Raw genomic sequence first — 12,697 nt, forward strand, 5'->3', positions numbered from 1 at the left:
GGTTCCGCCTTAATTTTATTGCGATAGCAATTATATGGACACTTCAACCGGATTTCTGCCGTCGCCGTGAGGTTCCGTATAGATAAAATCTTCGCCGCGCGCCGTATGCCTGAGTGGAAGCGTGCGGGGACGCGCGCTATCACGGAGAGCGAACGCACTCAATCTCCCACGCGCAAGCAAGGAAGCGGGAAGCCAGCGCCGGAAGGAGCGGGGGGGGGGGGGGGGCAGGGGGGGGCACTTCTACTCTACCAACAACCGCGCTCGTCGCTCGCCCGCACAGTCTCTTATCCCTCCCACGCGCAAGCAAGGAAGCGGGAAGCCAGCGCCGGAGGGAGCGGGGGGGGGGGGGGGAGGCGCACTTCTACTCTGCCAACAACCGCGCTCGTCGCTCGCCCGCACCGTCTCTTATCTCCACACGGCTCTGACCTTTATGCACTGTGCATTCGCCGCTCAGTTTCTGTTGAAGCGATAGACCGCACGTACCTTCGCCCGCTGCAGCGTATATGGGCTTGCTGCCAGCGTTTTGACAGTCGTTGTCTGCAGTCATTCAGTGTGATCTATTCATGTTTGTTTGTGCGCGCTCACACCACGCTTGTTCATTCAGTTAGTAATAGTCGGGCCACATTTTCCAACGCACGCTACACATGTAATGCTGCCCGGATCGGCAGTGCAGCGCTACAGGTGTGTCCCTTCGCACACGCTGCCCACGGGAAGCGCTTCTCATCAACACCACCGTTTCACACGCGCCTTCTCGTGGTCATCGAGTCTCTCTTCATGTCGGTCTACTTACGCCGCAGCACACCTGCTTACTTAATCAGCTCATGTTTATTACAATTCATATTGCTACCAAAGCCGCTCACCTTACTTCGTATGACATTGCTGTGTTGCTATCGCATTCATTGCTTCGCCCTTAGGCGAAACTGTGACGTTATTTTTTGTTACACTTTGACACTCCTTGTGCTAACGCGTGATTAAAAAAGGTGCAGTTATCCTCAAGACACTTCTCCCCCTGGCCAGTTTCTCAGAACCAATAAAAGTTCTTGTCACCGTCACTTTACTTTAACCTTTTAATTGCAGGAAAGTTTGCATCGACATTGCGATCGCTTCGCCTGCCGCGGGCACGCTCTCGTAGCACGCTCTCGTGACACGCTCTCGTGACACGCTCTCACGGAACCCTCCGAGAACGAGAAGACGATCGAATGTCTTTCACAGACAGCTTCATCGCGCTGCTCCTCATCAAGGCAACCTTATCTAGCGTTCGTCCATGAAGCCAACAGAGGCTGCTCCGAGGGCTTCTGACAAGCAGGCGCAGCACGCTAAGGCAGGGAAAGAGAAAACTGGATCCAGGAAAGGGCCCAAGCATGGCTCGTTACCGGCCCGCCACTTGAAGCAGCGCGGAGCTTCCCATGAACGAGATGTCATTCACAAGCGCCCGCCGGAAGGTCACGGAAACTCAATCTCGAGTCCTACGCTACGACAGACAGGTAGTGTGCACGTTAGGGCTTTCTAGTGAATCCGTTAGGCTTATTCAATCGTCATTGTCGCTCGCGCGTTTAAGGTTGCTGTTCATTTTAGCTGCAGTCCCGGCGAACTATCGCTGCATGGATCATGGCGCTACGTAAAGAAAGCCTTTACGTACAAGATATGTGGTTGAATAAACTGTTTAGCGCTCGCCCTGAAGTCAGTGCACGTGCATTTAAGTGCACAAGAGGGCCTTCAGACGCGTCTCTTGAATGAAAGACTTGGAAAAAAAAATTTGGAGGACGCTTAAGCTTCGCCTTTAGAGTGGAACGCGACAGCATTATCAGGATCGGGACCCGTTCGCATACGGCAAGTAGGCTTCATTGACTGCAACACTGAACGTGGGAAAGCCAGCTTACAAAGACCAAGCTTACACCGATCCCCTTAAAGTCGGCTTCACGTTTAAACTGAAATGCTTTGCTGGAAAGACTTTTCCAGGGGGCAATATAAGTGGTCTTATATTAAAATGTGAAGGCCCTAGCACCTTTTATTATTATTATATTAATCGTTTGCTATTGCCCCGACGCGCGCAGGTCTGGTAGAAATGCTGGAAAAGGGGTTTGTGTTTGAGTTTCCTCATAGCAGAATTAGGTTTTCTCGTACATTCAAATTACAATCCGACGCCGATTGCTAAACAATCCGACGGCGAATCTGACGCCGAATGGTAAAGTCGTACTTTACCATTTTTCTGACGGATTTCACTGTGAGAAATTCAATTTTTGTTCACCAAAACCTTGCACCACGTGGAGGGCCTGCGCGGTCGATGTGGTTGGATGATTTTCTCCGCCACCCGCGATCACACGCCGGTTGCCGGCGCCGGATTTTCTGCGACACGGGGCCCTGAACGCTATCGCGTTAAAGAAATCACCGCCCGAGCACTCCGTACAGATGGTTAGCCAGCGAAGCTAAAACGTGCCGGCCCCGTGTTTAGCAGTGGGTGAATCCCGACGCTGTATTGATGCGTTTCTCAATTGGTTACATGTTTGTGCTTCTAGTGGAACGCAAGTGCCAATGGCGGGCGGATGCTGCTAACCACGACGCCGAGCTAACTCGAGATATCGAACGCATGTGACAACGGTGAGCCGAGGAGGCGGCGTTGCGGGCAGAGTAGCGTCAACGTGGCAATGACGGGAACGCGTTCGCCGGCCCCAACGCCCGCTTTCGGCGGGAGTTTTTCGAGCGGCACTTTGGCTTCGGCTGCGACAAAACATCCACGTTTAAATCGCGAAGTGGAACGCAAGCGCCATGGCGGGTGGATGCTGCTAACCACGACGCCGAGCTAACTCGAGATATCGAACGCATGCGACAACGGCGAGCCAAGGAGGCGGCGTTGCGGGCAGAGCAGGCGTGCGTGCTTGGGTACGACGCAGAGAACCACGTCACTAACGGCGCTGCCAATAGCGAGCGCGCTTGGGTGCGACGTAGCGAACAACGTAACTGACGGCGCAGCCAATGGAGACGTTTAACGAAACATGAGACGAACGGCTTTTCGTTTCGCCTAGCCATATACAGCTTTCGGTGTAAAAAAAAGAGTTCCGAATAAATTCCCGCAGAACCCATCTTTTACGATGAATGTCGACGTTAATGCTATCTGCCGTGTTAGCGTAGTGGCTTTGGTGTTGCACTGCTAAGCCTGAGGTCGCGGGAACAAATCCCGGACGCGGCGGCAAATGCCATAACATCCGAATGCAAGAACACCCTTGTACCGTGCATTAGGCCGACGATGAAGAATCCCAGGTGGTCAAAATGAATCCGTAAACCCCCACTACGGCGTGCCTCATAATCATATCGTAGCTTTGGCACCTCATTATCCGCCTATATATATTTATGTCCACTGCAGGACGAAGTCCTCTCCCTGTGCTTTGGCATGTAAAACCCCATAATTTAATTTTTAACGTTGATGCGATTAGCATTGAAGCAGTGTAGCGCCACACCGTATATTGCCAACACCGAAACGCGTATGCAATCGGGCTCCTCTCTCGCGCTTCTTACTGTACACGCTGTGCCATCTACATAGCGGCACGAGAATCGGATGAACTTAAAGACTCATTTTTTATTGAAGAGCAGCACATACGCAGTGGTACGTACCCAGTGACCCAAGTTGGTATCAAAGATGTTCATTAAGAGCAGCACATACGGAGCGGCACCTGTCTGTCCTCCAAGTGGGCGTCAAAGAGGTTCATTGAAGAGCAGCACATACATACGAAGTGCCACACACCTAGCGACCCAAGTTGGTCCTACTGTTGGTTTGTAACCCAGTTTCTTCACCACAGCAGCCCAATGCTCTACCTACTTGATCATGGACTATACCCAGTGACCCAAGTTGGTATCACAGATGTTCATTAAGAACAGCACATACCGAGCGGCACATAATCAGTCCTCCAAGTGGGCGTCAAAGAGGTTCATTGAAGAGCGGCACATACATACGAAGTGCCACACACCTAGCGACCCAAGTTGGTCCTACTGTTGGTTTGTAACCCAGTTTCTTCACCACAGCAGCCCAATGCTCTACCTACTTGATCATGGACTATACCCAGTGACCCAAGTTGGTATCACAGATGTTCATTAAGAACAGCACATACCGAGCGGCACATAATCAGTCCTCCAAGTGGACGTCAAAGAGGTTCGTTGAAGAGCGGCACACACACATACAAAGTGCCACACACCCAGTAAACCATGTCGGCCCTACTGTTGGTTTGTAACCCAGTTTCTTCATCACAGCAGCCCAATGCTCTACCTACTTGATCATGGACTATAACCAGTGACCCAAGTTGGCGGGAAATAGGTTAGGCGAGGGCATACATTCGCAGAGACATACCACAAAAAGGGTGAAGTTCCCAAAGAACGCTAATCACATGTATAAAGTATGTGGATTTACGTTCCAAAACCACGATATGATAATGAGGCATGCTGTTGTGGGGGGATCCGAATTAATTTTGACCACGTGGGGTCCCTAACGAGCTTAATAGTCTTCTTTGACGAATTCGGAGGTAGTTCGAGAATGCACGATTAAGCGGCCAAGTTTTAAAGAATTCACTTTGTAAAACGTAGAAGCAAACTTGTAAGAGAGGCTTATCCAATTCTGTTTATGCGATGGTAAAATGTATAGATCGCCTTTAAGGATTATCGCTTTATTTGCTGTCGAAGGGCTAGCTTGAGGAATATACCTGTGTCGTGAGGTTTTCATTGTTTATCGCTTCGTTGCTACGCAAGCTTTTAGTAAAACTGATATAGTCCACGTGTGCCCTTTGTAGTAGGACTTATTATAGGCAAGCCCCGGAGGAAGAACACTCAGAACAATAGATGGGCAGATCCCGAAAGCTGTTTATGACATATGTCCGCTGACGGCTGCATGACAGGATCATCAATGAAAATATTCTTATATCACGACAACCTTTGTACAGCTGCATTTATTATCGCCTGTTAAGTGGGACAGACTTGCTTCTACGTTAAGCAACGGTGGAATCCGCGCTTGTTTTGCATATTGCTTGCAATTCGTCACATGCAAAGCTAACATTGATACCGAAGGGAAATTTCTAGGACCAACTTGAAACTGATGTGGCGCTAGGCGTCGAGTTATACACGTTGCAACAACAAAACATCTGCCACTGCTACTTTGTGTACCATGCTAACCTATTTTTTATTGCGTTCGTTCTTACTTAGCACGCACTGACGAAAAGTAACTAAGACATCAAAATCGGCTTGGCTGAAGCATGACCGTTATTTTCAGTGTGAAAATATGCACCATTATGAGTTCTACTGTGTCGCATTGTAGTAGGATCTCGCAATAACGAAACTCTATGCTCTATTTATTGCAACTTGTCGCAAGGAATATGTTTATATTACACGTGCGTCGTCCACGATGGTGATACATGTAGTGACCCTGAACTATACAATATCGTGATCAAGAAGTTGCGGTGAATGACCAAGTCGAGGGGAAAAAAAAAGAAGGGAAAAATGCTTTAGCGACCGTACGGGTTTCGAAACGTCATTTTTTTCGTCTGTTTTTGTTACCTTGACTTGATCAGTGGCCGGAACTTGTTCATCACGTTACCTGACCTGACGAATTTTTGTAGAACTCTATATTATATTGGACTATGCAATACAATATCGTCCCTAAACTTGCGTCCGTTCTCTGCTCATGGAGGAGCTGTTTTATTGAATATACCACCGGCCTTCATTTCGCTTGGGGCCAACTACTGTCTTGCGCATGTCTTCGCCACGCAGACGCCAAAGTTCACACCATCCGGCCACCGTTCGCTCGAGTAACCAAGGGCTCCAAACCGCCGAATGTTGTGGAAGCTTCGGCAACTCAGCATCACCGACGTCCGAGTCGCGTCTCCACCACTGAGCGTGCCCCCACCGAGGGCATCGCCGTGGTATCGTTGCCGGGGTCACAGGTCTGCCCCTCTGCCGGGGCCAGTGCGGTGTCTTTGCCGGTGTCACAGGCCGGCCCCTCTGGCGGGGCCAGCGCGGTATTGCCCAGTAGCCCGACTGGTCTAATGTCGCCCCTGTTAAGCGGAAACATCATGGCCTTCCCCATGGAGGCGGCCTTCAGTCCGCCCAATCTGCCCCGTGATCAAATCGCCGAGGAGGGCCCGAAGCCACCCGCGGTAAGGCTTTCAGGCCATTGGCAGCGTCGTGCCGAACACGCTTGTCCTCCTCATATCTTCAAAGCTGAACAACATTGTCCACTGATAGTATGTACTTCTCAGGGATATCGCCTGAGAAACGCTTGATTGTTGTGGCCTCTCATCCACCCCAAGTTAGTTCACATGATCCCAGTGTCCACCGCCAGGGCTGTCCATGTCCCCCATAACGAACTAGACATCCAGGCAACGCGCACGGACAATTCTGCCAGACGCAAGCAGCGACCCTTTGCCCCAAGAGCAAAGAAAAATAATAATAGAAAGGAACAACAAAAGCTAGTTACTTTGTTTCAAAAACTTCTGGATACTCTTTAGTCGCCAAAAGATGTCCTGGCTGGATCCACTCCGGGGCTAAAAGCTACCAAGGAACAGCTTGACGTACGTGGCATAGGAGAGCGACACATGGCAACATGACAGGTAAACTGATCACAGAGATGAAGAGAACTTCATACACAAAGTTCATAATTTAGTTACAGAATAGTAGCCATACTATGACACATCAGCAAAAACATGTACTCACTTGTATTACAGAAAAAGAAATACAAAAGTAAAATGAAACGATATTACACAATACACTAATATAATTAAGGCGTACTCTAGTCATTCTACCGGGTGTTCAAAATTTACTAATTAACTTTTAGTTTAGAATTTACTAATTAACTTTTAGTTATTTACTTTACGATACATATTGCAATTTACGAATTGTAGCCGGTGAGCTTGTCAGGCGTATCCACTTGGAATGAATTTCCTTAATGACACCATTTTGGAGATATGCGCCATCAAATTTCGGTAAAAATGCCCTGTTCCACTTACTTTTTTACCAAAAGGCTGTTTTATATATTGAAGCACAAAAATAACTGGAACGCCCATGTATTTCGTCCATCACTTTGGGAAATATCTCGAAACTGGTGTCATCCTCGAAATTATTTCAAGTGGATGCGTCTTGCAAACTCACCGGCTACTATTCATAAATTGCAATACTTGTCGTAAGTAATTAACTAAGAAGCTCATTAGTAATTTTTTGTTAATTAGTTGATATGTGTTTCGATTTCTCGTGCTACTAATGTCCGCCTCTTTGAATAACCCAGTTCAACGACAAGAATTATGCTACCTGCCACAGGCGATGTTTTAAAATTCCGTAAAGCTTAATTTTGAACACCCTGTATAATAGAATAAACACTTTATGTACGCCACCGGTGTAACGAATAACACCAATAGACTAAATATACACAACATATGAGCAAAAATGTAGCATATTACATGGAGCATAGTGACATGCTACAAAAGCACGCATTATATTAAAAAAAAAGTCATTTCGGGAAACTTACGTAGGCTTGTCGAAGTGTTTATTTAAAATAAAAGATGGTGTTTCAAAGAGTGGCGTTTTGATATATCTACGAAAGCGGGGCATAAGGACGCACTCGTCCATCTTACGATTATTTATATCATGATTGTTTTGCTGCAGAAGCGCAGTAGTCTGACTGAAGTTTAAAATCAGAAGAGCAAATGTGAAATGAACGCAGAATGTGGAACTCGTACATATCTTCCACCCTCATCATTCTGTGAGTGTGGAAGTAAGTGGAGCTCGGAGATGATCATTGCGGGCGCGTTGTGACGGACAGCTTTCGTTTGCAAAAGCAGTACTCTATTTATAAATCACTGAGTTGTAAGCCAAACCAAACTGCAGTAGTCAATGTGTGAGGAAATGAAATAGTGCATGATATGTTCGAATTTTTATTTGTGTTGGGGGATCGAGTCCACGGCAATGCGATAAAGATGCCGTTAAGGAAAGTTTTTAGAAATGTTATCTTTGTGATAATCACAAATTAGGTGAGAGGAAAACGTTAAATCAATAATCTTGTCTTGATCAACAATTTCGATTTTATATCTTGCGCACATAACTTCAAGGCTAAATGTCGTTTCTAGCCCTGAAAATTATTTTCTTTTTTGTTGAATGTATTTTAATTCTGTTAAATTCTGTAGACAGTGACCATAATTTAATGTTGCCTAATATTTGAATAAAGCTTTCTGCCAACTCATTTGCATATGCGCCAGATAGCAACACTGTGGCATCGTCAGCATATACTATGAATTCACTGTTGTGTCAGTGTTTACAATATCGTTTATAAGGACGTTAAACAAAAGGGAACCTATAAAGCTTGCCTGCGGCTTACCGCTACTTATTGGAAGTAAATATAATCAATAGTTTTCCAGACACACTGTGACCTATCTGCTAAATTATGCCGACTAAATCTAGAGGGTTGTCCCGAACACAAATTTCTAACTTATGTGACAATATCTATATTTGGTCAAAAGAATCTGAAACCTTAGTGAAATTTATGAATAGACCTAAAGTAAAGTATAGAGTTTGTTTTCGATGTATCTAAGGTGTATTTAAGTCTTAACAAATATAGCTCTGTAGACCTTTCCGGAAACCAAACTGGACATCACTAAAAGGTCAATTTTGTTGGATAAGTTTTTTTTTAAGATTCATCATTATTTCGAAACCTTTAGCAAATATTGATATAATTGACTTCGGTCGATAGTTCCCTGTAGAATTGATACCCGATACAGCTTCATACCACGCGGTAATACCCCCCCCCCCCCCCCCCCGACTTCACTGCTAGATTAAGTTTGACCCAAGCTAAGTGAAACATCTTGTATATACAGCGTGATCAAAGTCGACAGTTTTTTTTTTTAATAAGGCGCTTAGATGTACGTGCAGACCACCTCTACAATAAGGGTATGCGCCCAGGGAGACACAGAATGAGGTGGTCATTATTGATGTCGGTGGCTTTATTAACTAAAGTTGGATAATTAACTTTTAGCGGCTGGAGTAAGCAGGCATGTATGTATTGAAAAGTTAGAGGGCAGTCTTGTTTCTACACAGTATCAGTTGGAAGAATTCTTCTAGCGTGTCTGTGCTCCGAGATATCCGACTCGAAATTTTTATTGTTGTACGCATGATTACGCATGCAAGAAAGTTAGGATCGGCGTAAAGCTCCTCCCTGATGTGACGCGGCTGTTGCGTGCGGCGTTTAGTGTGACAACGGGGCGGAGGCACTGGCAAAGATAACTGTCCCCCTTCCCCTCCCGGCTGGCGAAATCAAGATATGACAGTGCGAACGCCGCACGCAACACCGTCACAAAAGGGAGGAGCTTTGGGCCGGTCCTCACTGTCTTGCATGCGTAATCTTGTGAACGGCAATTAAACTTTTCAGTTCGATATCTCGGCGTACGGATGCGCTAGAAGAAGTCTGCCAAATGAAACTATGTACAAACATGATTGCGTCTAACTTTTCAATACAAACATGCGTGCTTACTGCAGCCACTAAAAAGTTAATTATTCAATTTTAGGTAATAAAGCCACCGACATCAATAATTACCACCTCATCCTGTGTCCCCCTAGGCGCATAACCTTACTGTAGAAGTGGTCTTGACGTACATCTTAGTGCCTAATTTAAAGAAAAAAACCGGTCGACTTAACTTTGATCCCCCTGTATAAGAAAGATATGACATTCAGATCGTCTTGCTGATATAGCGGCTAATGATTTCTTAAAATTTTATTTCAGGTCTCTGGGTCGCTGAAGTTTTGTCTCACGTTCTCGCTGTGCGTGCTAACGGTCATTCTTATATCAACTGTGGTTGTGCTGGCGATCAAGACTTATTTATTCTCGGAGGCGCCTTCTTCGAACGTGTGCAAGACCCACGCCTGCCTCGCCTACTCAAAGCGGCTCCTCTCGTCCATCGACGACTCCGTGAACCCGTGCAAGAACTTCACGCGCTTCGTCTGCGGTGGTTGGCAGAAGGCGAACTCATATTCCGTTTGGGAGAACCAGTTCCAGAGCGTGCTGAACAAGCTTTCCAAGGCACTGAACAGCATCGACGTGCCGTCGTCGGGACAGCACGGAGAGCAGCGAGCCGCCGCCGTGTACCGCAGCTGCATTGCCATACTCGAAGGCAGCGGGGACGAGCTGGCAGCCGTGAAGAAGGCGCTGGACGACGCCGGCATTGTGTGGCCGCAGCCATCGAGCGACGCGGACGTTCCCCGCACGCTCCTCTACGTCGCCCTGAAGCTCGGCTGGGACGTGCTGCTCGATTTCGATGTCACGACGCTCAGCGACGGAAGCACGGTTGAGCTATTCGCGAGCATCGGCAAGTTGCTCCTGTTCGTGGTCAAGAAACTCCGGCGCCTGCGTGCGAATGGTGGCGGCGAAGTATACTTTGACTTCCTCAGAGAACGCTTCAGGCGTAACGACACGGACAGCGTAACGTACGAGCAGATGCACGCCATCGAGATTTACGCGCTGCAGACCGTCAAGTACTCTCTCGGCCGTACGGTGACCGCGCATCGCGTTGAGAGCTTTCTAGATGCGCCGGACATCGGGCTGACCGAGGCTAAGTGGATGGCTGCGCTAGGAGCGATCAACGTAAGCGTGGCCACACGCGTGTCTGTCACAAGTAAGTCTCCGGAGTTTGTGGAATCTGTACTGCGTGTCTGGAGGTGGAACGGCTCGGACTCATTCCACACGTTTGTCTCCTATTGCACGGTTCAAGTGGCTGCACTCTTCGCGAACGGGGACCTCATTCAAAATTACTATGACGAGGATTACCCCACGACGAAAGCGTACCACCAATTATTCTGCGTCACCAGAGCCATGTTCTTCTCCATACAAGCACCGTTCGCCAGATACAACGCCGATGTTCTGAAGGGAAACGCAGGTGAAGTGGCCAGGAATATGTCGCTATCAGTGCGGAATGCCTTCTCGCGCCGTCTGTCCAACTGGACTTATTTCGACGAGAGCATAACCGTGGTCGACGACTGGTCCTCCCTTGCAATGGTCTTCTTCAACTTCGAGCGACACACTGGCGAGTACGGGAGCAAGAAGCGAGTCCAGCTGCCGGACACGACGGACTCGTTCGTGAACAACTGGAAGCAGTCGGTTCTCATCAGAAACCCACCGGAAGTGGATGATACAATGCAATCCGTGTACAAGCTGAATTACTACATAATTTTATACAGTAAGAGGGATTTTCAGCTGATGCCGTACGCCCTGTCTTATCCGCTCTTCGACTCGGGGCTGCCTTCATCGGTCAACTACGGCGGCTTGGGATCCGAGATCGCCAAAGCCCTGGGCAGCTTGTTTCTCTACTTCTACAGTAACGTGTCCGAGTCACAGTCCATGATTGAGTGTATGCGAGAGGGCAGCTCAATCAGCAAAGGCCGATGGTACGCGGAGCAGGCTATCGGCCTCGGCGCTCTCGTGGACGCTTACGACAGTGTGGTGAGGCGTGCATCGGACAGCGCGGTGCAGGGGCTGGAAAAGTACAGTGGACTGCAGCTTATATTCATCGCGCTGTGCTATCTCCAATGCAGAGGCCAGGACGCCAAGGAAGCAGGAGAGTCGGTGTGCGATAAACCACTGCGGCACGTACCCGAGTTTGCTGAAGCTTTCGGCTGTGCTCTCGGCGACCCGATGAACCCTCCGAACCGGTGTCCACTGCTTTGAGTTATCTCGGTGTGGATGTTTTTATGGTGCTTTTGTGGGGTGTGCGCTTAGGGCACGAACTGTATAGAAGTTGCCCCCCCCCCCCTTTTTTTTTAATAATTAGACAATTTTATTCACCATTATCGCGAGATACACGAAAAAACGGTTTCAATCATGTTCTTGCACTTCATGTGCTTATGAAAAACGCGCCTCTGACAGCACATCGTTGTGTACGAATTGAGCGAATGGAAAGCAGAGGATGTTGCCTTTACTCAATACACTTGTTGTCCCATGTTTCGCTGTGCTGTTTGATTTTTCGAACTGTTGACGCAGTCTTCGTTCACGTCACTGTTGTGTAGGCCGAGGCAATAATACAGCCAATTTTCAAGAGGTTCGTGTGTGTTTCGGCCTGCGCAAAGGTCGCTTCAATACGACTGTGCCAAATATTGCTCCGCGGCGACATTGCCGGATAGAACTCGTTGACCTCTTCTCATGTTTATGCTTGCCTCTCGAGCGGTTGTTGCGGCCGAGTTGAACGTGTTGTTGCCTATACGCGGAGGAGGGAGTGGATGCTGTTCGCATACCTAGGCGGCAGGTTTGAGCTAGTGTTGTGTCGCGGGTGGCATCATAGTCACCCCGATTCGAGCTAATCTCTGGGTGAACTGCGGTTACGATTACGACTCACCCGCGATGCCGGCTGCGTTGCGCTACACTTCGGCTTTAGCGGAGGTTTTCCAGAACTTTAGACGCGTGAATGCCAATTACCCTCCAGGACCATCTTGCCGTAGAGAAGCATGCATTGTGGACGAGTAAATTGATAGTGTTATTCCGATACTACAGTGTGTAGTGTCGTGTCTCAATTTGTACTACTACTAATTTTGTACTACTACTATTTTACTAATTTGTAATCAGTAGTCGTAGATTCTCGATTGAGAAATAAACATTGGTCTTGATCTTCCCTGCAATTTACTGAATTGTCGAAGGCAGGCACTTCGCAGGACCCTTCGTATACTCTCCGATACACGGCATGGTGCCTTT

The 12,697-nt window shown here is 47.9% G+C and overlaps 1 protein-coding gene across 1 annotated transcript; it reads left to right on the forward strand.

Annotated features, from left to right (window-relative positions):
- Positions 1 to 1,159: 1,159 nt before the first annotated feature.
- Positions 1,160 to 11,680, forward strand: LOC119448666 (neprilysin-1). Its single transcript, XM_049666454.1, has 3 exons — positions 1,160 to 1,484; positions 5,749 to 6,134; positions 9,743 to 11,680. The coding sequence occupies exons 1-3, from the start codon at positions 1,265 to 1,267 to the stop codon at positions 11,678 to 11,680; spliced, it is 2,544 nt and encodes an 847-aa protein (XP_049522411.1). The 5' UTR covers positions 1,160 to 1,264.
- Positions 11,681 to 12,697: the final 1,017 nt, after the last annotated feature.

This window comes from Dermacentor silvarum, chromosome 4, assembly GCF_013339745.2.
Source record: "Dermacentor silvarum isolate Dsil-2018 chromosome 4, BIME_Dsil_1.4, whole genome shotgun sequence".
Lineage (NCBI taxonomy): Eukaryota > Metazoa > Arthropoda > Arachnida > Ixodida > Ixodidae > Dermacentor > Dermacentor silvarum.